This window comes from Zonotrichia albicollis, chromosome 21 (genome assembly GCF_047830755.1).
Source record: "Zonotrichia albicollis isolate bZonAlb1 chromosome 21, bZonAlb1.hap1, whole genome shotgun sequence".
Lineage (NCBI taxonomy): Eukaryota > Metazoa > Chordata > Aves > Passeriformes > Passerellidae > Zonotrichia > Zonotrichia albicollis.
Genome location: NC_133839.1, coordinates 9,440,350 through 9,466,891, shown reverse-complemented (window position 1 = coordinate 9,466,891; position 26,542 = coordinate 9,440,350). Strand labels below are relative to the sequence as shown.

Sequence of the window (26,542 nt, the reverse complement as noted above, 5' to 3'; positions counted from 1 at the left end):
AGACAGTTACATAAGACTTTACTACTTGGATGCTTAGAGCTGATACTTTAATTAGGGGAGGGAAAAAAAAAATCATATTTAATAATAGACAAACATGGCTAAAGCATCAGGGGGAAAAGCAGGAGTGTTGCAGCAAAACTGGGAGGATGATTTGGGCAGTAATAGGAACCAGAAGCTCCGAAGGGAGCCTGGCCAGACTGGCAAACAGCCCTGTGGAAAAGGATATTTTTGATATTTTGGGCCAATTCTGCCTTGGTGTGACTGGATCATGGATGTGTCCCCCCAAAAAAGGGAATGCTGTTCACATTTTGGGCAGAGATCCACTGGGGCAGGAGCAGCTCGGAGCTGCCTGGAGCTCCCTCCTCCATTCCCAGGTTGTCTCTTCCCTCCCTGCAGCAGCTCAGGAACATCTGGGCACCTCTCAGACCTGCCCCAGCCACCCTTCAAAGAGCATTCACTGAAGCCCATTAGTCATTGTTTCCAGCGAATAACCTTTACAAAATTAACAGAAATGTCTGCAAAGTGGGTTTCAATTTTCCATTTTTAAAACAAGAAACATCTTTCTTTCCCTTTCCCTTTTCTTTTTTTTTTTTTCTTTTCTGTTGTTAATATAAATCCAGTCCTGCCATTACTATTCCAGCTTTTTCTTTTGCAATGTAACCACCAAAACTGGGCTTAGAGTATTGGGGAAATAAAAAAGTCCAAGATTTTTGTCTTGTAGAACATTTCCTTTTTCCAAGCTGCTCTGGCCACCACCTGCCCATGGGACCCATGGGGAAATTGGGCCATGGCAGGACCCCCTGAGCTGGGGGTGCTATGGGGTTACTCAGGCCGTAAATTATAAAACCATCCCTGTCTCCAAAGGCACACCAGAGTTCCAAACCTGTTCCTTTGGAATTCCCTCCAGCAGGGAATACCCAACCCAGCCAAGGCAATCTGTGGCTGATGTGAAAACCCTTCCAGCAGCTATTTCTGCTCCCAGCACCTCCCTGACACCTCAGCTAAGCCACTTGGGCCCTTCTCTCCCTCAGGTGCTTAAAGCTCCCAGTTTTCCATGGGAAGTGCCTGGCATTGTTGGGATAAGCTGAAATAAACCAGCCCCAAAGCAGACCTGGGACTTGTCTCCAAGAGGCAGGGGAGGCTGAAAAAGCTTTTTCTCCCTGATAAGGTTGGATTTACACCTCATGGGGAGCTGATAGGCTGCATCCCATAAGTGAGCAGGGCTGGAGCTGTGTTTCCTCAAGGAACAGATAAAGCAAGGAAAGGCATCTTGGCTAAACACAGTGCCAAAGGTTAAGCAGAAGAGAATTTGCTAAAGCTAGGTTTGTTTTTAGTCTCAGCTGATGGCAGCTCCTGAGCCGTGCATGGGGAACAAACCTTGATCCCAACCCTGCTTCCCTGCAGGAACCTGGGCATGCTCAGCCTTGGAGAATATGGAAAAAAACCACCTGAAATCCCTGCAGAAAACTGAACCTCCACACACCAAAGGACAGCGTGGGCCCCACAGCTTGTGCTGGGTGGGAGGGGGAGGCTGAGCAGGGGAAGCTTCCTGCTCATTCTGGGTCAGGAACTTGGGGAAATCAGTGCGTAACTGAATAAATCTGGGACGTGGGGAGCGCCAGGAAAAGGCATCAGACGGCTCCGTCAGAGCTCACCACGCTCCACAGGCTGCTGCTTCCCCTCTCCTTTTCAAACCCAATCACCCTGCCCAGAGCTCATCCTTGGCTTGTTACAGCCTGCAAAGTGCAGGAGAACCAAGGCTGAACTGATTCAAACCCAGGAGAACCAAGGCTGAACAATGCAAAACCCAGGAGAACCAAGACTGAACTGATTCAAAATTCAGGAGAACCAAGGCTGAACAATGCAAAATGCAGAAGAACCAAAGCTGAACCAGTGCAAAACCCAGAAGAATCAAGGCTGAACCAAGGCAAAGTCCAGGAGAACCAAGGCTGAACCAATTCAAACCCAGGAGAGCCAAGGCTGAACTGATTCAAAATTCAGGAGAACCAAGGTTGAACCAGTGCAAAACCCAGGAGAACCAAGTCTGAACTGATTCAAAATTCACAGGAACCAAGGCTGAACAATGCAAAACCCAGGAGAACCAAGGCTGAACCAATGCAATATCCAGGAGTACCAAAACTGAACCAATTCAAACCCAGAAGAACTAAGGCTGAACTGATTCAAAATCCAGGAGCACCAAGGCTGAACCAGTGCAAAACCCAGGAGAACCAAGGCTGAACAATGCAAAACCCAGGAGAACCAAGGCTGAACCAATGCAATATCCAGGAGTACCAAAACTGAACCAAATTCAAACCCAGGAGAGCCAAGGCTGAACTGATTCAAAATCCAGGAGCACCAAGGCTGAACCAGTGCAAAATGCAGGAGAACCAAGGCTCGAACAAAGCAAAACCCAGGAGAACCAAGGCTGAACCCAGGAGAACCAAGGCTGAACCAATTCAAACCCAGGAGAACCAATACAAAACCCAGGGAGAACCAAATTAGGGACAACTGAGAGCCCAAATTGGGAGCACCCAAGGCCCAGCAGAGAGGCTGAGCAGCTCAGGGTTGGGGGAAGCAGGAGAGCTCAGCCCATTCATCTTTGTTTCACTCCCAGCAAGCACCCAGCACTGGGGGATACCCCGTGCTCGCACTTGTAAAAAGCAGCCAGGAGTAAAAACCTTGTTAGCCAGATTCCCAGTCAATTGACCTCATCCCTCAGCAGCAAACAATAAAAGGGGCTAATTTAGGCTGCCATAAAATGCCCCACTATCTGCACCTCACAAAAGCTGCACAAAGCTCTGCTGTCAAGAGCCCCTTTTCTGGGATTTAAAAAGCAACTTTCAATGGAGCCAGCCGTGCTGGGAGGTTCGGGAGCCTTTTGTGTCCTCTCCAGTGTGCTGCTGCTAATAAATTGTGCCCAGGGATCCTGCCTGGCAAAGGGGAGCCAGCCCTGCTCCCATTCCACCCTCAAGCGTCTGTTTGTTTCCCAGGTTTGGTCACAAACCAGCCCAAAATCTCCTTCCCAGCTGGATTTTTGCAGCGCTAATGAAGATCCTGTTGATCCACACACACAGCTCTGCGTGGGACAGGGTTTTCCAAGAGAGACAACTGAAAAATGCACCAATAAAGTGATTTAAAGGCCTGAGCAGCCCAAAATCCCATGCCCTGCTGCATTTTTGCAGCTCTAATGAAGATCCCATTAATCCACACGCACAGATCGGTGTGGGACAGGGTTTTCCAAGAGAGACAACTGAAAAATGCACCAATGAAGTGATTTAAAGGCCTGAACAGCCAAATCAAAGACTTGTTTGCAAGTAATGAGTTATTTCAGGCAGGGAGCAAGACGGAAACACTCTGGTGTTGCTTTGTGGAAGTCACCAGCAGCGTCCTCCAGCCACCCACACAGTGGGTAAAGTTCTTTTTTGGCCTGGCAATGAGTTGGGCAAAAGGCTCAAGGAAGTTCTCCAGTGACTGCAGCACTTGGTAGCATCCAGAGGCTGAGCTCAGTTGTGTTTTGCTGGTTTAACAAAAAAAAAAAAAATTCCAATGGAGAATAAAAAACTTCAAGTGGAGAATAAAATATTCAATTTTTTTTGCCTGCCAATAACCACAACTGTATAGATTAGGAGAGGCAGTGTTTAAGAAAAGGGATAAATCCCACTTTGGCCTTTATTCCTAAAACTTCTGTTGAAGAGGAAGAGGCGGGAGAGCACATTTCTGAGCAGGCCTGTGAGCTGTGAGGGTTTCATTTGCTCCACCAGACAGATGGAAGTGCTAACTGTCAGGACCAGTAAGGATCTGCCTGACATTTATGGTAAAGCCATTTATGCCTGATGATTCATTTGCTTTATGGATTAAGTTCCATCAAAGCCAGTTTAACTCAACTCCCCAGCCAGCTCCCAGACAGGGCTGGAAAAGCTCTTTCTGGAGCATTTTTTAACACTTATTCTATATGCTTGCAAAAAAAAATGTCACATCACTTCCAATGACATCAACTTCAGGAACTCAGAGGAATCGTTGTGGTTCAATGAAGGAAAAAAAAAACCCAGCTGGAGAGGAGGATCAGAGTGACTTCATCTGGCACTGGCTCCCTAAATCCTGGGATTCTTCAAGGCTCCCACTCATCATTAACTGGACTTGGGTTAGGGCATCACCCTAAAAGTCTGAGATTCAGCATCCCTAAGAGAAAATCCTGCTGGATTTTGGAAACTCCTGCATTTCAACTGGAGAAACACAGGGCCAGGGTGAACACTGATAATGTAAAATTTTCCCAATTATTTGGAATCACTGAGGTTTATCCTGCCAAACTCCCTGGCTCCATAACCCCAAACCCAGTCAGAGAGGGGCAGAGGGTCAGTGCAGCTCCAGGATGAAGTGGACGCTCAAAAACCCCTAATCCCTGTCTTGGAGCCAGCCTGGCAGCCCTCAGATGTTCCACTTGATAAATCCTGTCACCGGCACTTCCCATGGATTCTCACAGCCCAGCTCCAGCCTGGAGTGGTGTTGGAGACATCAGCAAAGGCCCAGTATGGAAACCCCAAAAATCAGAGGTGCTCAGAGCCTCCCAGAGTCCCTCCTTTAATCACAGCAGCTCCAGAAAAGCAGCAAAACTGCAGCAAAGGGGTCCAAAAAGCCTCAGCATCCCCCAGTCCCTGTCCCCATGTCCTGAGGCCTCTCCTGGCCAGGCACAGACAGGAGTGACCCCACAGACAGAGCAGCTGGTGCCTGAAGAGCCTCCTTTGAGCCCTACAGAATGGGAAGGTAACTGTTGAAAGTTTGGCTAAATAATAATAAATTTAAAAAAGAAAAGCTTAACTTGCACACAGCAGTGACTCAGCTACACATTCCTGGTGGTTTGGGTAAACCCAGCTGGGTGTTTGTGTCCCCATCCTGCTCAGAGGGGCTGCTCTGGGCTTACCCAAGAACAGCTCCTGCTGCTTTGGGCACTCAGACAGGAGCCTCTGCCCAGCCCTTTTGGGAAAAACCAGGTTTGATTCAGCAGAGCAGGGAGAGAAGTGTCACCAGCAGGAAATGTGGCACCAAATTCTCTCAAGGGATGGAAAAAATTTCTGTCTGTGGGGATTCCAGTGAAACTGTGGGATCAGGGATGCTCCTGGCTGAGCCTGGGCTGGGGGTACAGCACTGGGTTTAGGGTTTCACTGGGGTCCCCACAAAGAGATGCAGTGAAAATGAAAAACTTTCCCCGGCCCTCCAGAGGATTTAGTGCCACATTTGATGCTGGTGAAACCCTGAACCCAGTGCTGCACCCTCAGTCCTGGCAGGAGCATCCCTGATCCCAGGGTTTCACAGAGATGCAGTGAAAAAGATAAAATTTTCCCCAGCCCTCGAGAGGGTTTGGTGCCACATTTTGTGTGGGTGAAACTCTGAGCCCAGTGCTGCACCCCCAGCCCAACCCAGCCAGGAACATCCCTGATCCCTGGCTGGGTTTCACTGGAATCCCCACACAGAGATGCAGTGAAAAACAGAAATTTTCCCCAGCTTTTAAGAGGGTTTGGTGCCACATTTTGTGCTGGTGAAACTCTGAGCCCAGTGCTGCACCCCCAGCCCATCCCAGGCAGGAGCATCCCTGATTTTGGCCTTGCAGAGCACAAACTCTGCAATTATCCCAGCCCACGAGCCTCTTCCCCTGCCCACAGCAGCAAGAGGAGCATCAGCCCTCTGGCTGGATGCTAATTAACCTCTCTGCTAATTGCCCAACCTTTGTGTTCTACAGGCCCAGGGAGGAAGGCAATTTCCCATCCTGTGAGGATCCCTGAATTCTCCGTTCCTCCCGCCTGCTGGGTTGGAAGAAACAAGGCAGCAAAGTGTTGTCCCCTCCTTGTCCCCTCCCCATGCTGTCCCCAACACTCAGCCCTGCCCCAACACAAGACCAAATCCAATTTTTCCACCCCTAACTTCTGCATCCTTGGATCAGCAGCCTCGTGGCTGTTGTTTAAAATTGAATTAAGACTCGTGCCTTGAAAGGAAGGGGTTTTTAGGAGCAAAGGGCTGCTTGCAGAACCCACAGAACCCTTCAGGTCTGTCTGTGTGTGCTATCCCAAACCCAAGAGTGGAGCAGTTCAGCAAGGACTCCTCACTGGAAGGGAAGGACAAGCCATTCCCTGAGAGGGGAACAAAAGCCAGATGGCTTTGCTAATTCTGGAAAGCTCTCCTGAAGGTGCTGTCGCTCTGCCAACACCCAAATACCAGCCAAGGACTCCATGGCAGGGCAGGAGGCACCACCACAAGCTCCATTTCCAGGTGGATAATTCCCATCCCAACCCCAGGTCATCCCAGAATCAATAACCCCAAAGCAAACACAACCCTGAGCACCCTAGCAGTGCATTTTTCCAGGTATTTTTTTGGTTTTCCAAGCTGGAAAAGGCATTTTGGGAAGGGCGCAGCATCCCTCAGCAGGGCTGACAAGGACAGGCCCTCCATGGGGGGACAGAGCCAGGCTGCAGCTGGGATTTCCTGTAGAAAATGAAAGATTTAAAGTAGGGAACACAAGCAGGAAAAAGCTGAGGGAGGTTTGAATGTCCTGTCCCTGCATCCTGGGCCAGGCAGGGGATGTGTCCAGCTGTCCCCTGACTCATGTCTGGGGCTCCAAACCACCAGACGTGGGCTGTGCGCTCTCCTTCAGAGCACAAAAGTGGCTTTTTAGTGGTTTTTTAGTGTTTTTTAAGTGTTTGCTGCAGGGAATTCCACCAGAGAGCAGGACCCACCCTGAGGAAAAATGATTCTGTGGCTTCTGGTTTTCCTCCTGGCTGACATCAGCCCTGGGAGCCTGGTGGCATCACCACTGCAGCCCTGTGGGACCAAATATTGGCAAGGGTTGGGCTTTCATTTCCACTTTAGTTTCCCTGCTTTTCACTTTCCTTTTCCCCCCTGCTTTTCACTTTCCTTTTCCCCCCTGCTTCCCACTTTTCCTTTTTTCCAGGTCCTTCTTAAAACTGGATTTCTCTGCATTTCACCTCAGTGGGATGGGGAGGTGCAGCCAGAGAAAAGCAGCCAAGAAAGTGGGGACTGCAGGAAAGGGAAAAGGCAGCCAAGGTGCCTTAAAAAATAACAAAGCTGCTAAAAAACACCTAGAGAGAGAGATATCCTTAAATCAACAACCTGCTCAGCCACTCTGCTAGGCTATTTTTGTATATTTATGTCTGTTGAACAAACCACAATTTATCTCCTGGGGTTTTTGGGTGCAAAACAATCAGTTCTGGCCTCAGAAAGCAGGATGGGGCTGCAGGCCCAGTCTGGAAGGGTGGCTGGGCTGGGAGAGGGGCTGCTGGGACAAAAGGCTGCTTTATATTCCCTCCTTCCATCCACCCTGGCCAAGCACTGTGTGCTAGCACAGGCAAAAAATCATTTGAGAGGCAAAAATAATAGGAGAGGCAAAAATAATGGGAGAGGCAAAAATAGGAGAGGTTTCTGCAGCTCTTTTGCAAAAAGGGGAAAAAAATAATGGCACAGTTCAGGTTTTTAAAGGGCAAAGAATAGAAAGAAAGGAAAGAAGCCCCTGCCAGTCCCACTTCTCTCCACCCCAATAAAGAGAGAACATCACAATAGGAAAATGAAACTCGAGAGCAAATTCAGCCTTTACATTCACAAAATGAGCAGTTTTAAACTTTTTCTTTTTTTAATTGTGTGCTCTGAGCAGATGGCCTGAGCCCCCCCCCCAGCAGATCAGAAACACATGTGAGGAACCAGCAACCTGAGCCACAGGTTTTTATTGAGCTGCAGTTCAGGTTTCATCCCATTGAAGGGAATATTTTCCCTCTGCAGCAGCAGCTGTGTGGTGGGTGACCCTCAGAGGGGCTTTGCAAACGTCCCCACATGGAGCTGCCCCTGTTGGGTGTCCCTGGGTGCTGAAAACCCTCAGTGATGCCATCACTGCCTGGTTTTGGTGCTCTAATTCTGGATATTTGTCCTTGTGACACCTTCAGGTGTCAAGCAGTGCTGACTTCAATCAGCTCCTGCACTGAGAGAGGAAAAACACCCAGATTTGGGATGTTTTGGGTAATTCTGGGGGATTTCTGTCACTCTGCAGGACAGGAGCTGGGACTGGGTTCTCGCTGGGTTATAAACCTCACACTGGATCTAATTTGGATCTGATTAACCCATGCACAAACCAGGCTTGACTGGAAGAAAGAATTTCTCTGCTGGCTCAGTTCAGAGCTGCTGGGCAAGTTGAACCTTCCATTCCAGGGGGAGAAGGGAAAAAAAAAAAAGTAAAAACCCTCCCAAAGTGCCTCAATTTCCTCCGGCAGCTCCCAAACTGCCATGATCACAGCAAAGTGTCTCACTAGCTGTTCCTCCTGCCCAGTGTGGATTGAAAAGGAGGGAATCGGGTTCTGGGAAGAGCTGGAAGGAGAGAAAAGCAGGTTTGGGGTGTGCTGGGTACAACCACAGGGAAGGGGATGCTGAGCTCAGAGCTGGGGTAGGTTCAAACCTCTCCTTTGTGGGGTTTTATGGGGCCTCCAGTCCCACCCAGTTCATTTTCAACCCCTACAAGGAGCTCAGATTGGATTGGATCTTTCCCTACAAGAATCCTACTCAGAGGGAAGACTTGGAGTAGAGCTGTTGTGCGCATTTCCTAGAGGGAAACACCTTCACCAAGCAACCCTTTGTAAATCCAGTTTGCAGCTGCTCATCCCTAAATATTCACCTCATGGGCACCAGAAACCTGGGGGAGTGATTTCATCTGAAGCTTTAAATTCGGCCATGAGGAAGCTCTCTCTTCTCATGAATTCATCAGGATAACCCTGCATTTTTTTGGCTGCTTTCCCCCCAAAATCCAGCCCGGGGTGATCCCTGTGTGCAGCCCCAGGTGTGTGTCTGTCTGTCCCGATAATTCTTCTGTCCGATGGCGGATTTCAATCACTTCTGACAGGGCAAAGAGGCTCGGGATAATTAAACTGCTATAAATGTCATGGAAACAGACAGCTCAGGAAAAGGAACCATCCCAGAGCATTGGCTGTGGTGAGCTCTCCTCTGATCACACCAGACACACACCAACATCTCTTTAATGTCCCCAGCGCCCCTTTCATGTCCCTACCAGCAGCTGACGCAACCACAAAGCACAAATTAGAAGGGATCCAGGCCTGGCTAATCCCAGAGCATCTCCGAGCTTCCCAAATTCCCACAGCTGCTGGAAAAACATGGGCTGAGGCACCACAAAATGAGCACTTTTCCTTGCCTTTGTGCCTATCCATGGAAAGAAAAAAAAATCCAATTCTCCTCAATTTTCCAGCCCCAAACAGATGGAGGAGGGAAAGGAGCATGTCCAGCTCTCAGCTAACAGATTCCAGAGGGATTTTAGCAGATCCAAGGGATTTTTTGGATACCTGTCAGCAGATCCAGGCTGGCACTGCCACCTCATTGAGCCTTTCCAGTGGCTGCTCCATCTGCTCAAGGCACTTGGGATCATTCCTGCCTTTCCAAACACTCCCTGGATTTATTTTTTCAACACATTTGGGATCATTCCTGCCCCTCCAAACTCTCCCTGGATTTATTTTTTCAACACATTTGGGATCATTCCTGCCTCTCCAAACACTCCCTGGAGTTATTTTTTCAACACATTTGGGATCATTCCTGCCCCTCCAAACTCTCCCTGGATTTATTTTTTCAACACATTTGGGATCATTCCTGCCCCTCCAAACTCTCCCTGGAGTTATTTTTTCCCCCTCTGTGACCACACAGCAGCCTGTGGCCCTCTGTGATTTCTGCCTTCAAACTCCTCATTTGGTGGCTCCCAAATCAGCATTTCTGTCCTTCTGCACGCAAATTACAGCCTAAGAATAGAGGCCCCACAATCACCACGTGCTGAGCTCTCACTGCTTTTCCATCCATCCTTTATGGTGTGGTCCCTGCACAGCTGGTTTTGCCTTCTCCTCCAGAGGATAAATTCCTAGTGGGAATTTAACTTCAAAAAGCTGCTCAAAACTGAGTTTTCAGGGTTTTTTATATCAAGGCACCTTCCATCTGTTTATAATATTAAACCCATCCCCTGAGAGGGACTTCATAGCAAGAGATCCCTCAAAACCCCCAAATCCATCCCTCAGATACCTCCCCAGAATTCAAACATGGAGGTTTTTCACTCTTTTTTTGTAGTTATTCTCTATTCCAGAGCTTTAACAAACCACCAGTGTGAAAAACTCCCTCAGCAGCAGTTTTTCCAGCAGTTCCTTCCCATTATTTTCCAACAGGAGCTGATTTGGCTCAGGTACATTCACACGGAGTGGTTTTGTTCCCTAATTGAAGCATCAAGTCAGATTATGCTTCTGAAGCAGCAAATGAGACTATTCACCAAAAAAAATCTCTTTATCCTTGCTCAAAACGTTTGCTTGCCTGGATATGCTTATGGAGAATAACTCATGGAGCTCCTAAAAATGGGATTTTGCAATTTTAGCCTCATCTTGACAGTCAGGAAATGAAATTTCCATGCAGGGACAAAGCAGTGGGACAGGGTGACACAGTGGTGCTGTCCCTGAGTGTCCCATGTGCCAAGCAAGGCTCAATCCCATGGACAGCATCCCAAAAACCTCATTTAGACCCTCTGGAAAGCTGCATTAAATGGTGGCCTGCACATTGTGGGAGGCATTTACATAAAGGAGGAGAGGGTCAGCCTGACCTTCAGTGTCCAGTGTGGAAATTTCAAAAAAAAAAAAAAAAATACAAAGAAAAAGAAAAGAAAAATCCCACAAAAGCCCAGCCCAGGCCTGTGCAAACTGAATGGGGCCAAATGAATGGCTGGCATTGTGTGCCCTGCCGTGCCAGCCCTGGAACTGGCACTGAATAAAGCTGGGATGGGGAGAGGATGGGGCCAGGAGCGGTTCTGAAAGCATCCCCTGGTTTTGTGTGAGGGGTACCCCAAAGGACACCCACACTCAGTACCCTGCCAGCCTCAAAAAGAGATTTTGCTCCATTTTCCTCATCCCACTCATTAGGGATCCCTGGAAGAAACCCAAGGCCCCGTTTCCCCTTGTCCTCCACTGCTCCCTGAGCACCAGGTAGCCCAGGCTGTGCCACCACTCTGGGTCACCTTACTAAGGTGACATCCCCACAGTCCCCATCTGAGCCATCCTGTTATCCAGGCCATCCACAGGAAACTGCAGAGGAAGCACAATCTGCAAAAACTCCCCTCAATCCCAAATTCCAGGCTGCCCAACCTTCCCTTGGCACAACCTGGGCTGTGCCACCACTCTGTGTCACCTTACCAAGGTGACATCCCCACAGTCCCCATCTGAGCCATCCTGTTATCCAGGCTGTCCACAGGAAACTGCAGAATTTCCTTGGAGAGGAGGCACAGTCTGCAAAAACTCCCCTCAATCCCAAATTTGAGGCTGTCCAGCCTCCCCTTGGCACAGCCTGAGGTGCCAAAAGTCCCTTTTCCATCTGGCTCAGGTGCCACCACTCTGTGTCACCTTACCAAGGTGACATCCCCACAGTCCCCATCTGAGCCATCCTGTTATCCAAGCTGTCCACAGAGTTTCCTTGGAGAGGAAGCTACAAAAACTCCCCTCAATTCCAAATTTGAGGCTGCCCAGCCTTCCCTTGGCACAACCTGGGCACAGCCACCACTCTGTGTCACCTTACCAAGGTGACATCCCCACAGTCACCATCTGAGCCATCCTATTATCCAGGCTGTCCACAGGAAACTGCAGAATTTCCTTGGAGAGGAGGCACAGTCTGCAAAAACTCCCCTCAATCCCAAATTTGAGGCTGTCCAGCCTCCCCTTGGCACAGCCTGAGGTGCCAAAAGTCCCTTTTCCATCTGGCTCAGGTGCCACCACTCTGTGTCACCTTACCAAGGTGACATCCCCACAGTCCCCATCTCAGCCATCCTGTTATCCAAGCTGTCCACAGAGTTTCCTTGGAGAGGAAGCTACAAAACTCCCTCAATTCCAAATTTGAGGCTGCCCAGCCTTCCCTTGGCACAACCTGGGCTGTGCCACCACTCTGTGTCACCTTACCAAGGTGACATCCCAGCTCAGCAGGGCTCCAACAGCCCCACAGTCTGGCTGGTGTCCCCATCTGAGCCATCCTGTTATCCAAGCTGCCCACAGAGTTTCCTTGGAGAGGAGGCTACAAAAACTCCCCTCAATCCCAAATTTGAGGCTGCCCAGCCTTCCCTTGGCACAACCCGGGCTGTGCCACCACTCTGTGTCACCTTACCAAGGTGACATCCCCACAGTCACCATCTGAGCCATCCTGTTACCCAGGCTGCCCACAGAGTTTCCTTGGGGAGGAAGCTACAAAACTCCCTCAATCCTCAATTCCAGGCTGCCCAGCTTCCCTTGGCTCCCAGTTCCTGCAGACCTGACCCCAATCCCCAATTAATTCCCCCCATCCCCCTGCTGTCACCTCCTCACCCAGCCCTGCTCACACCATTCCAAGTTTCCCCTCTCCCCCCAAATCAAATAATCAGCCAATAACCCATTGGCTCTCCTGGAGGAGTTCTTGTTCCATGACATATGTGAGAACCATCAGGGATGGTTTAAAAACAGATTCCCCCTCATTACAAGCCCAGCACAAAGCTGCTCCTTTGTGTCTTCCCCCTCTGCACCGCTGCCTGGCTCTGGTTTCACGTGGATTTATTTCCCTTTCATCTCTGGAAAATTAGGAATTCTGCTGCCCAGAGGAGGATGGATAGGCCAGTGGATTGTGAGGAGGAAAATACAGAGTAAAGCAAAGCTTCTGGATTGAGTTACTCATTTGAGAACTCACTGAGCTGAAGTGGAGGCACTTGCTCAGGTTTTAGTGTAAAAAAAGGGTCACAGGGTCTGCCTGGGAGGTGTTGATCCCAAAGATCCAGGGGGTTTCATTCCCACCTCTGGCCACAGCAGGGAAAAGGAGGATTTGGGGAAGATGGGGAACAAGAGAGGATGGAGGAGCTGCTCCTCAGACACGAAGGGAAGAAGCAGCAAAGAAATCCTGAGATTCTGGAATGGATTGGGATGGAAGAGACCTTAAAGTGATCCAGTTCCCCCAGGCTCCCTCCCAGTGCCAGTGTCACAGACATGTTTTATGGAAAATCCTTTCCTTTGGATTTTTCCTCCTGAGAAGCTGAGAGGCCTCAGAACAAAACCTAAACATTGATTATCTGCTGCTGTGGAATGCAACAGGTGCATCTGGGATTGGTCTCATGTGGTTGTTTCTAATTAATGGCCAATCACAGTCAGCTGGCTCGGACTCTCAGACACAAGATTTTGTTATCATTCCTTCTTTTTTCTATTCTTAGCTACCCTTCTGATGAAATCCTTTCTTCTATTCTTTAGTAGAGTTTTAATACAATATATATTATAAATTAATAAATCAGCCTTCTGAAACTTGGAGCCAACATTCTCATCCCTTCCCTCATCCTCAGACCCCCACACAAAGCACCCACCAGAGGGCTTTTGGATTCCAGAGCACATCAGGGCATCCAGTGCCACCCCACAAGAGCCTCCTGAGCTACCCAAACTTGCTTTTACTCTATTTTTTCCCCTCATATCCAAATTAATGTGGAAATGGAGCTGCTGTTTCCTCGGCCCCACAGACAGGATTTCCACCCCCAAGAGCCACCCTGAGCTTTCCTCCACACCAAGGTGGCTCAGGACCAAGGGGGTTTTGTGTGCACAGAGCCTTTTAATCAGCACTTGGAACGTTTTCTGCCCCAGGAGGTGAACACAGAATCCAGGTTTTATGGATTAAAGGCAAGAAGGGGGAAAATAGACCTGGCTGCCAAAGTGATCTGGGGATAGAAATGGGATTACACCCCTCAGCTCGGGGAGATCTGCTGACACACACAGAAAATGCAACTCAACACCAAATTTTGGTTGGAAAAGGATTTTCCTGCATCTGGCTGGCAGCAATCAGCCAAGCATGGAGCAGGGACCTGCTGGGACCACCCCAGGAGGAGGCTTTGTGCAGGTTCCTGCTGCTAATTCCCACCCCTGCTGGAAATTTGGCTGCTGGGCAAAGAGCTGGGAATGGAAAGCTGAGCTGGTGTGCAAACATAGGTGTGACACCTCTCATCCACACACCTTCCTCCCTCCTTTTCCAGGAAACTCAAATGTGCCCTTTGTTAATGTTCACACCCCAAAGCATTTTTTCAATTGGGTTTTTTTCTTTTTTTGGCCACGAAAATTGGTTTGGGTTTCATTTATTCCATGCAGCATCTACCACCTTAAATTCAGCATTAAAAGAAAATAAAATTAAATCTTGCCTTGGGGTTGGACTTGGATGATCTTTGGAGAAAGCTGATCTTTCTGTGGTTTTTAAAGCATAAAACCTGCATAGTTCCATGAATAGCACCCCAAATTTTTCATCCCAAGGAAGGGAACTGGGTTTGTGCACCCTGGGGCCTGAAAATCAGGTGGGAAATTCATCCCAGAAAGGAGGTTCTCCAAAGCAAACCCATGAAGGAACAGGACTGGATGCAGTAGAGGCTGAGCATCCCCTGAGCTCGGAATTCAACTTTCTGAGCATCCTCAGCCTGGATTTCACAGTTCTGAATATCCCCAGCCCGGATCTCACCCTTCTGAGCATTCCTAGCCCAGATTTCACCCTTAGATTTCACCTTTCTGAGCGTCCCAGCTCAGATCTCACCCTTCTGAGCATCCCTAGCCTGGATTTCATATAGTTCTGAATATTCCCAGCCCAGATTTCACTCTTGGATTTCCCCAGCCCAGATTTCAGTTCTGAATATCCCCAGCCCAAATTTCACCCTTGGATCTCACCATTCTGAGCGTCCCCAGCCCAGATTTCACCATTCTGAGCATCCCAACCCCACATTTCACCATTCTGAGCGTCCCCAGCCCAGATTTCACCATTCTGAGCGTCAAGCTGACAGAAGGACAAACCAAACCTGCAGATAAATTCGCTCCTGTGAGGCATCAAAGCCTCAGCAGAACCTTGCAGCGTTTGCAGCCATTCCAGAGCAGGGAACAGCACCCAAAAGTCACTTTCAGCACCGATTTTCCCCACATTTCCCCCTGTTTGTTCAGAGCTCTGTTTGTTTGAGCAGTTCTGACCTCCTGAACCCCAGCCAGCGCTGGCTGCGCGTGCAGAACAACGAGCCCACGGTCAGGGATTTATTTTCCATGTTCTTGCAGGGGGATAGAAAACTCCCAGACACCCCAATCCCCATCCAACCTTCTGGAGAAATCATTAGGAATCCCCTCTTCCAGCTCCCATCCCTGGGGGTTGTGTTTATTGGGAACATTTCCATTCCAGCTCTGTCAGAGGGAGGACTGACTACACCTGCACGCTGGGGATGGCTGCAGTGGGCTTGGATTTTCCTCTGGGTTTTGGCAGGCAGCCCAGACTGCCTCCAAAAAGGAAAAAAATCGGACTAGAAAGACCTCACCATGTGTGAGGAACATGTGTTTCATTTGTTCAGGCCTCAGTGAGGAGGGAAGGGGGTGAACACGGAGTCAGCCCAGAGGTTTTGAGGTTGGGGAGGGCTTTCACTCTGTCCTGCTCTCAGAAAAGTGGGAAAAAGGCAGGAAAATGGGAAAAGAGATGGAAATTGCAGAGAAGCAGCAGCTTGAGCACCACCAGGCTGACAAGGACACAAACCCTGATCAGCCTCATCATCCTCTTCCTCCAGCTCATGAAGTTTGGCTCAGATAAGCCTTTACTTCTACAAATTCACTGCAACAATCCAAACCCACCGCCCTTTGTAAATAAAAAAGGATTTTTCCTATTTACAGCTGCAAAAAAATTTAACTTCTTTGGAAGTAGCACTAATTGGTGAATGACCTCCCACATAGAACAAGGTTCCCAAGTGAGCAGGGAAAGGGAACATGCCCTGCTTTGGGCCAGGGCTCCCTGTCACGCTCTGCTCCCAAAAATCCCTTTTCCATCTTGCTCAGGGATGCTGCCAAAAACCTTCAGCTGGAAACTTCTCCCCCCAAAGCACAAGGATTTGGCTTTTCCCCACTGCTCAAGCTGAGGAAAATCATCTTTCCCCAACACATCCATTTGCTGCTCCTTCCCAAATCCCTTTGTGGTTCTTTCCCTGCCCCTGAAACTCCATCCTGGTCCCTGCAGATCCACAGCAGCCCTGCAAACCTTGCAATGATGTCACTGGAGAGAGGAGCAGCTTTCCAGCATTACATCAGCCTGTCTGGCCTCAGCAATCAGCCTCCTGCTCCTCAGACTTTCCATGGAAGAAATTCATCCCCCTCCTCCCATCCAAGGAGAGGGGAAACAAACTGAAAATGGAGCCAGAAAAGAGAAATGACCCCGCACCTCGGAGCATCCATCACCCCAAACGAGCCTGGGGCTGCTGCCTGCCAGCACTGAAACACAAAAATCTGCCAGGGGGATGTCAGGAACAACCAGCCACAGCTCCCCAAATCCCACAGAGTCCCTGGAGGGGTGGAAATTGCTCCAAAGGATGAGTTTTGCCTCCCAGACATCGCTCGGTTTTCCTGTGGTTTATTGCTCCTTTCTGCAGGAGGGAGCCCAGGCCAGGGGAAGGGGACACAAGGTGCCTGTCCCCTCCAGGCCAGCAGGGATGGAGAGCCCTGCAGCATCCCAAAGTCATGGCAGAGCCCAATTTCCCCTCAGCATTCCTTGGGGAAATGCTCCTCCAAACCAGCTCCTCTGTGGGAACCCCTGGTACCCAACCATCAGGCTCCAAACTGCTTCTTTGAGGGATAATATCCAAAAAAATGTTGATTTTCCACTGGCACATCCCAGCCAGTGCCCAGGAGCAGCAGGGTGTCAGTGGTTCCTCAGACAGGGATGAGGTCCCACATCCTCCACCAGGAATTCCCAGAGCACATTAATCCTGCATTTTCAGGCCTAAGTGCCCCATTTCCCACCCTTTGCCAACAAAACCCTCAACAATGCCATCCTAGCCCAAAAACCACCCAAATCACAAAATTCCAGCCTGGTTTGGGGTGTGAGGAACATTAAAAATTCATCTTTTCCACCCCCAGTGGTGGTGGTGGTGGCACCTCCTAAATCCAGGCCTTAAATCTGGACAAGCTCTCAGACCACGCAGCTTCCTAAGGCTGATGTTTCACTTGGCACCCTGAAAAGATAAATGATAGACTGCAGGAGTGTTTGAAACATCAATAAAAGCACTTTTATGATCTGTTTGAACAATAAAGTGCTTTGTAAGCTATCAGAGGCCTGCAGGCATTCGATACCAGCAAACGGCCCTAATTATCCACACATGCCAGCACAGTTGCTTTGACAGTTCATGAAATGGAATTTACCACTGACCAAACCAAAAAAACAAACAGCCCACGGAAAAACCAACCCAAAAAAACAACAAAAAAAAAGAAAAAAAAAAGTGGATTTTGTAATCATGACTAACGAGGCTCCATCATTACAGGCAAGGCTGACCCAGTCACCAAGCTTGAGTGCAGGCCAGATGGCTGAACCTGCAATTACCCAGCGAATGGAGATGGAAAACAAGAGTTTCAGCAGAGTGTATGCAAACAATCCAGCTGATGTTTCCAGCCAGGCTCTCACTTTCCTCGCTGGCACCTGGCACCGAGGGGTCAGAGGAGCCAGCGCCACTCTGGGCTGGAAATGAAAGCACAGAGTCACTTTTACAAGCTGGTTTGCAATTCTTATTCTGGCCCAGGTGCTGCCCTCCCTCCCTGATAAAACCAGATGACGTCCCTGGGCACCTGTGTAAGGTGATGCTGTGGCTGAGGTGTTGCCAAACGGGGCCAAATTTCACATTTTTGATCAGATGGACTGCATCGCTTGGACTGCTGCCCCAAAAACCTCCCTGTTCATTGCAAACCCATCCGGAGGCATAATCCTCAATAATTGCAGACATTTTCTAGGCAGCACTGCTCTCCTGGAAGAGCCCAGAGCTGTGATTTAATCCATATGTCTCAAGTGCACCATTTTAAAGAGGATCCTTTGGAAAAAAAAAAAAAAATTAAAAAAAAATAAGGCAAAGCAGAAGAAATGACGAGAAAACCAGCAAGCAAATGGAGAATTATTAGGAGACTGGGGAAAGCTACAGACATCTTCAATAAAGATCCCTAAATGCTGGCTCAGGAGGTTTTATTTTCCATCCTCTCACACTGGGCTATATGGTGGTGGTGTAAAACATCCCCTCTTTGCACTCCCTGAAAGACTGCACAGCAAAGGAGGTGAAATCAGATTTGGCAGGGCCAGCAGAGCAGGCAGCCAGCTCTGTAAATTACCTGCTTTCAGCAGCCTGCCAAGGCAGGCAGGGAGAAATGGGAACGTGGATCTGTGGTGCATCCTGACAGACAAATCCAGGTTAGCAAAACCCACTAATTTTTAAAGATGGGTTTTGAAGTTGAACGAAAACTTCATTAATCTGGGCTTTCCAGGATGTGCTGGGTCCAGCTCTGAGCTCATGGGGAGCTCTGGGGGTGCTGCTGCTTTGAAGATATCAGAATTATTTAGGTGGGAAAAGGCTCCAAGATTGAGTCCAACCTGTGCCTGACCCCCATCTTGTCACAAACCCTGAGTGCCACATTTGGACACCTCCAGGGCTGTGGACTCCAAACCTCCCTGCTCAGCCCATTCCCAATGCCTGACCACCCTTTCCAAATCCAGGTTAGTAAAAACCATTAATTTTTAAAAATGTTTTTTTGAAGTTTAACGAAAACTTCATTAATCTGGGCTTTCCCTGTTCCTTCCTAATCCCAGATCCTGCAGGATGTGCTGGGTCCAGCTCTGAGCTCATGGGGAGCTCTGGGGGTGCTGCTGCTTTGAAGATATCAGAATTATTTAGATGGGAAATGTCCCAAGATTGAGTCCAACCTGTGCCTGACCCCCACCTTGTCACAAACCCTGAGTGCCACATTTGGGTGTTTTTTGGACACCTCCAGGGCTGGGGACTCCAAACCTCCCTGCTCAGCCCATTCCCAATGCCTGACCACCCTTTTCAAATCCAGCTTAGTAAAAACCATTAATTTTTAAAAATGTTTTTTTGAAGTTTAACGAAAACTTCATTAATCTGGGCTTTCCCTGCTCCTTCCTGAACCCAGATCCTGCAGGATGTGCTGGGTCCAGCTCTGAGCTCATGGGGACTCTGGGGGTGCTGCTGCTCTGAAGATATCAGAATTATTTAGACGGGAAAAGGCTCCAAGATTGAGTCCAACCTGTGTTTGTGACCCCCACCTTGTCACAAACCCTGAGTGCCACATTTGGGTGTTTCTTGGACACCTCCAGGGCTGGGGACTCCAAACCTCCCTGCTCAGCCCATTCCCAATGCCTGACCACCCTTTCCAAATCCAGGTTAGAAAAAACCATTAATTTTTAAAAATGTTTTTTTGAAGTTTAACAAAAACTTCATTAATCTGGGCTTTCCCTGTTCCTTCCTAATCCCAGATCCTGCAGGAGATGCTGGGTCCAGCTCTGAGCTCATGGGGAGCTCTGGGGGTGCTGCTGCTTTGAAGATATCAGAATTATTTAGGTGGGAAAAGGCTCCAAGATTGAGTCCAACCTGTGCCTGACCCCCACCTTGTCACAAACCCTGAGTGCCACATTTGGGGTTTTTTTGGACACTTTCAGGGCTGGGGACTCCAAACCTCCCTGCCCAGCCCATTCCCAATGCCTGACCACCCTTTCAATGAAGAATTCCTCCTGAATCAGGGAATTTCTTGCTTTCCCTCCATCAGAAGTGTTCCCCCACACCTTGGCACTGCTGTTGATGTTTGCACAGGACCCTCCTGCCACCAGGAACAGCCAGGACAGAGGTGCTGAGGCAAAATTGGGTCTAAATGTGAGTTAGAGGTGGATTTAGACCTGAGGAGCTGACAAAGTCTAACTTAAATTAGCACCAAGCTCTCTGCAGCCCAGCGCATCAGTCCTGGGAGGAGAGACAGAGTAAATCTCCTCCTGGAGTACCCAGAGCTGTTTGATGTGTTCACAGCAGGTCTGCCTGCAAGAGGAGGCTCTGAAACTCCTCCATCCCCAAAACCAGCAAAAATCACCATAAAATTTACCCACATGTACAAAAATGTGCTTTTATTTCTACCCCTTTCCACTAAAGCAAAAACTTTTGATCAAACCTCCCAAGCTCAGAGTAGAATAACCTACAAACCTCAGAAAATAAGAGATGCAAGAGCTGGGCAGGGAAGGAGAACACCCTGATGAGAGTGAAATGAAATCTGGGATTATCAACCCTGGGGATAATTGGTTTTTTAAGTGTAAACAAGGCCCAAGATGAAAAGAGAGGTGGCATTTGAACCCCAGGGGCAGCTGAAGGGCCCCAATGTCTGGGCTGGGAGCATTGATGTGTCTGTCTGTCCTGCTTTGTCCTGGGCTGCCTTGGAGCTCTCAGCAGCCCTAAGAGCACCTCTGGCACCCTGCCCAGCCTCTCTGGCTCATCCCAAATTGCTTTCCCTCCATTTCTGATGGCTTGATTTCACTCGTGGGCTTCAGAAAAACAAACAAAACAAAAAAAAAATCACAAAGGAGGGGAGGAAATCAAAAGCAGCATCTTTCAGCACCCTCCAGGGTGCTGTGTCCCATCCCAGGACAGGCTTTGGCACAATTTTTTGTCAGCCCCTCCTGGCCACAGGTGCTGAGATCAGAGGAATTCAATTTTTTTAGGTTATACAGCACCAACTACACCACTGAGACACAGTTATGGCACTCAGCTGCACAAAATTAACTCCCCTTGTCTTCTGAAAGAGCCAAAAATGACCTTAAAAAGCAATATATTCATGCCCTGAGCTTTTCCACACATGGGAAAAGTCAGCTCAGCCACTCCAGGCACTGCTGCAAACCAAGAGGGTCAAAACCCCACTTAACTTGTGGGACAAGGCTGCAAAATCTCACACAGATGAACCAACAAAATTTGGCAGCAAAAGCAGCCACTCGTTCCTAGGCTGTCCTTGGGTTTTGCGAAAACCTACTCAATTTTTTAGCCATGTCCACACCACAATTTAATGATGCCAGCTGCAGCTCTGGAGCCAGGGGCTGGACAAGACTTTTATCAGCACACAACAGCCTCAGGATGGAAAATCAGGGGACAAAATGGGAAATGCAGCAGGAAAATGGAACAGCAAGGTCTGACCAAAGCTCGTTTTGCTCATCACTGGAGGAACACAGAGCAGGAAAACAGGGCTGGGCCTTTCCCTGCTGCAGAAATCAAATTTCTCATTGGATTTCTTCCCTGAGATTCCTCCAAACAGCCCCACAAAGGGGTTAAATCCAGCCTAGGAATGGAAATATTTCCCTGCCCCAGATTTCGGCAGCATTTTCCCCTCACGAAGATCCCCCAGCTGTGGGATATGGGATTCCCTCATTCCCTGCTGGGATCCAGGTGTGACATGGGCACAAAATGGGCATCACCAGGATGGTCTGGGAATTATTCCTGCCTTTCAGGCTGAAAATGCTTTTTTTTCTGCAAAAGAGCCTTTCCCAAGCTTCTCCCTCTCTCTATTCCTACACTCAAACACCAGGACTTGGTTTCTAATTTATGTTTAAAGGAAGGCAAATTAAAAGGAGTTTTTCCCTCTAAAACTGAGACACATTTACATGGCTTCACTCCCCCAGTGCTGCTGCACCACAGGAACTGCAGCAGAGAAAGTTTATCCCCACCATGGGCTGGATTTTTGTCCTTCCCTCTCCCCCTGCAAAATAAAATAAAAAAATCCCTTTGCAGCCTCATCCCCTCAGCTCGAAACCTCCCAGCCCTGCAAGAGCCCATGGTGCCATTTGTAAACTCCTGTTTACAACAAACCCAGCACAAAACTCAGCTTGTCCAACCTGGGCCCAGGGCTTGGCCCCTTTTCAACCCTCCCCAGTCCCTCACAGAGACCCTCAGAGCCTCCCAGCTAATTGAATTTTAATGAGAGGAAGTCATTTTTCCACTGGAAGAATGTTTTGCTAGAGAAATATTTTGAAACTCCTCTAACCTTTCCTGCCAGGCTTTTTAAAAGTGTTTTTTTGGGGATTTTTTTTGCAGCAGAACACGAGTGAGGAAGTTCCCATCTGGGCTCTGAGCTGTTCCCCTCACAACCCCAGCATTTCAATAATTACAGATCCCAAAACAAAAAGTGTTTGGGGCTGGTTTGAGTTCAGTCCTGACAAGGAGGATATGAGTTCCCACTGCTTTTTACAGCTCCTGTGTGAGACAGAGCCAACCCCAGCCCTGTCTCCAATCCCACTCCCACCTCACTGGGTTCTTTTAATTTCCAGCAAAAGCGACAAACGCACAGAGCAGAAAACCTCTGTCCCGGTTTAGGGCAAATTTGGGAGAAAACAATACCAAAAAAATACAAATACCAATATCATAACATCACCCTAGGACAACCTCCTGAGCTGGGGTTTGCAGATTGGGTGGGACAGCAGCAGCCTCATCTCCTGCATGCTCCAGAAACCCTCAGCTTTCCAGGAACACAGAAATTGAACCCTTTGTTCTGAGCCTGCACAGTTTCTGCTTAGCCTTGCAGAAAGGAGAAAGGAGGGGCCAAAGGAAATGGAGTTGCTGAGATATGAAGGAAATTAGGTTCTAGTCCACTGCCTTCAGAAAAGCTTCTTCCACCCCAGTTAAAGCTGCTGGTGGCTTCAGTGGTGCGTGAGGAGGTGATCAAAACAAAGGAAAAATGGATAAATATCAGAACTAGAGGGGGTTTCTATCCATCTTGTGTTATATCAGTACATGCAAGACAAAGAAAAATAAGTATTTTCTAATGACCCAGTTCTCATTAACACCAGCAAGATCTTGTAGCTGCAGCTCACAGCCAGAACAGGCAAGAGGCTCCATTGTACCCCAAAACTGAGGAGGTCCTGATGCCTTCCTTGTGAAGGGTGACTTCGAACAGAGACTGGGCAGAGCTAAAGAATAAAGCAGGGACTTATTAGAAGGATTTCCTCAATGGATCCACCTTGGGCAGCACAAGAGTTACACCCAAGATGAACCAAAATGATCGCAAAATGCACAACCAGTCATGGGGTCTGTCACTTTGATCAGTTCTGCTCCATTTGCATATTGCAGTTAATTGTGATGCCTTGTGATTCCTGATGCTTTTTTAGGTCACCATGTGACCTAAAGAAGAGGGTACAGAAGGAGGGAAAGAATAAAGCAGGGATTTATTAAAAGGATTTCCTCAATGGATCCACCTTGGGCAGCACAAGAGCCCAGCCAGGGCTGCACCCAAGATGAACCAAAATGGTCCCAAAATGCACCCAAGATGAACTAAAATGGTCCCAAAATGCACCCAAGATGAACCAAAATGGTCCCAAAATGCACGACTGCTCCCAGGATCTCTCCCTGGGATCAGTTCTGCTCCATTTGCACCTTGCAGTTCATTCTCCCATTCCAGCTTTAGCCCAGGCAGTCCCACCCTGCTTGTTTTTCTCTCTCCAGCCCACGGGGTTTGTGCTCCTGGGCTGAGATTTGGATCATTTGTCCTTGGTCCCCAGCTGGAGCAGGAATTGTTTTGTCTCCCTGCTCTGTGCATAGAGCTCACCATCCCCTGATGTGAAGCTCAGACCCACAGACTAAAGCAGCACAGAATGTGAAAAATATAAAAGCTAAACCTGAGGGATCAGTCCCACAGCCCCTTGGGGGTTAAAGTCTTTTCAGCAAGGGAACCATGGCCGTGGAAAGGGCTAAAAGAGGAACAGGGAGTGCCCATGAACACCTGGGTTCAGTTCCCTCCGTGGCAGAGCAATCAGGTGAGCCCTAAAAACCACCTGGGAACCCCCCAATTTTCAGAAGCAATTCTGGAAATCCTGTTACTTCATAAAATGCAAGTGCAGGTTTTTCATCCAGCCTGGATGTGACACCAAAGTCCTTCCAGTGGCTCTGCTGGACCTGAGCTGGAGAAGAACTCTTCAGTTTTATGTAACAAGACCAAACCAAGTCTCCAGAGCTGAAATATTTGGCAGAACATCCAACACTTGTGAAAGACACTCCAGCGCCCATTGAACCCAGCTTTTACTTTCCATTCTAATTGTTCAACTTCCCAGGGAATGTCTCTTAATTTAATACAATTTCAAGATGCAGGCCTTGCTCTGTAACTGGGATTTTGGCAGATCTATCCAGCCCAGGCATTCCTGCTCTGTTTACAGCAGAGCAGCTCCCAGATGTTGGTAATATTAAACAGACTGGAACCTTCCCTCTGAGTGACAGCAAAATGCAGGCAAGAACTGGCTTTGCTATGGCTCTGATTAGCCAGGGATAGGAGATATTCCCATCCCTTTGCTGGGCTGGGGAGGCCCAGGAGATCCAGCTCTTCCTCTAAATAAATTCCATAAAAATAAAGAGCTGGAGATCAACAAGGCTTGATTACACCCCACTGCACTTGGTGCTGGTTTTAGGAAGCAATTCCAGCTCACAAGAAAGATCAGGAACGGGATTCTCATCCCCAGGAAAGCCTCACAAGTGCAGCAGAGCACAAAAGTTGATTTTGCCAGGGAAATGCAGACATTAAAATGCTGCTGAACTATGGGGAAAAGCTTCTCCCATCTGTACCTTGTCTATAAATAACGCTCTGCCTCTCTGCTTCCATCACAGGGAACATCCCACCCCTCAGGAATTTGCTTTGCCTTTGGAAGCAGAGTGTGGGAGGTGACAACCAAGCCAACCAAGCTGTCAAGGAGAGTCCCCTCGTGTCATGGAGCAAAAGAGCCAAGAATCCATGGCCAATGAGTGGGAAAAGAGCAAATTCCTGCAGCCCCAGGGTGAGCTGGGCCTTGGGAGGGAGCTGCTTCCCTCAGCCTTCACTCACTGCCCCTGCAGCTCAGCTCTAAATGTCAGCACAGGGATGAATGAAAAACTGGGGAGAGCTCACAAAGTTAAATGTGCAAAGAACTACGAAAACCCAGTGTAGAGATGGTCCAGGACCCCAGCAAGGGCTTGGAACAAAATAATGGAGCAAAAGAACCAAGAATCCATGGCCAATGAGTGGGAAAAGAGCAAATTCCTACAGGCCCAGGGTGAGCTGGGCCTTGGGAGGGAGCTGCTTCCCTCAGCCTTCATTCACTGCCCCTGCACCTCTAAATCCCAGCACAGGGATGAATGAAAACCTTGTGAGCCCTTCCCAGCTTAAATATGCCAAGAGCTCCAAAATCCCAGTGTAAAGATGGTCCAGGACCCCAGCAAGGGTTTGAAACCAGACAACCAGAGGAGCCCACTCCACCAAGGCCACCTGGGAAAACTGGGCCCACAGTTTTCATCGGCACTACAACAAGCCGAAATAAAAACTTTAAAATCACAAACAACAGTGTTCTACTATGGAAGAAAAAACCCCAAAAATTACCAAAAGAGTTGTAAGTGTCTCATCATCCCCATGGAACAGCTTCAGAGCTGCTCCTTGCCATGGCTCACCTCAAAGACTTCCTCATCCAATATCCTGGTGCCGAACACGATGATGCCGTTGACGTCGATGATGGGGTGCTCGCTCCGGTCCAGGAACTTGGTGATTTTCTTTTTACAATCCAGAACCAAAGTGACATTTTTCTTCTGCACACTCAGAGCCACCCGGTGCCACCTGTGAGGACATAGCCCACAGACGTGTCAGGCACAGCCCTGGGCTTTGCAGGACAAGGCAATGATTGAACAAATAAAACGAACTTTCAGGAATTGATGCTCTCATGGAAATCCTCCCTGCGCAGAGCCTGAAGGGTTGGCTGGCAGGAGAAATGCTGATTGGCAGCTTTCATCCCTCCAAATCAGGCAGGAGAGGGCCAGCTCTGGCTTCAGCAGGAAGCAGGGATAAAACCACACTGTTGTCTCCCTTCTCCACCCTCTTTTTAAGCCCTGCCCAAGCCTCAGCGTGGATTTTGCAAGATAAACTGATTTTTTTTTAAGGCCCTTCGCAGGAAAATCAATGTTCCTATCCCCACAAGCAGCAGACAGCAGCACTGACTGCTCATTTACAATTCTTACAGATGTCAAATTAATCCACCAAAGGCCAAAATGACAGAGTGGGGCACCTGTCAGCTGCCAGGGGTGTGCAAATACATTTCTATAGGCACAATTCCCATTTTACAAAACGTTCAACATGCTGGCACGGATAAAAACAATGAACTGATTTTTTCCTTGGTGCACAAAATGTCACTTACTTGCCATCTGCTAGGTTAATGCCTCTAAAGAGAGGATAGTCTTCTGGGCCTGGCTTTCCTGTATGGTCTTCATACAGGAATACAGGAGATCTACCCAACTCCACACCAATTTGCTGGATCCCTTGCTCATTGTAAATTGAGATCAAGAAGGACTGACCTCCTTTCTTCGCTTTTACAGTGGTTAGAATGGAGAAGTCCTCTGGGAAGGGGGAAGCTGGAGTGGAAAAGCAAAGAGGTTAGTGAGGTTTCCTCGGAAATAATCCCTACATCAACAGCGCTGCTGTCTGAGGAGCCATGGGTGGTTTGTCTCCAGATGTGTGCACATCAGCAGCCCTAAATGTTTATATAGGGCCAGCTGAAGATGTGGCTTTTCCCCAAATACTCTGGGGTGAAACCCCTGTGCTGGGAAAACAAAAGTTCTACAAAAGTAATTAGCTTAAATTTCTAATTTTTGCATGCAACCCTTCCAAAAGAAGCTCCCCTAAAGCCCTTTAGGACACAAAGCAAAAACCTTCATGAGGTGCTC

General features: G+C 48.6%; 1 protein-coding gene across 2 annotated transcripts in view; it reads right to left on the bottom strand.

Moving 5' to 3' along the window:
• Positions 1 to 26,542, bottom strand: part of COL5A1 (collagen type V alpha 1 chain) — a 150,119-nt gene that overhangs the window by 81,121 nt on the left and 42,456 nt on the right. For both annotated transcript variants that reach the window (XM_074556412.1, XM_074556413.1), the window contains exons 3-4: positions 26,017 to 26,230; positions 25,280 to 25,442 (exon numbers count right to left, since the gene is read on the bottom strand). In XM_074556412.1, coding sequence (XP_074412513.1) covers positions 25,280 to 25,442; positions 26,017 to 26,230 — 377 coding nt within the window. The remainder of the gene's footprint in view (positions 1 to 25,279; positions 25,443 to 26,016; positions 26,231 to 26,542) is intronic.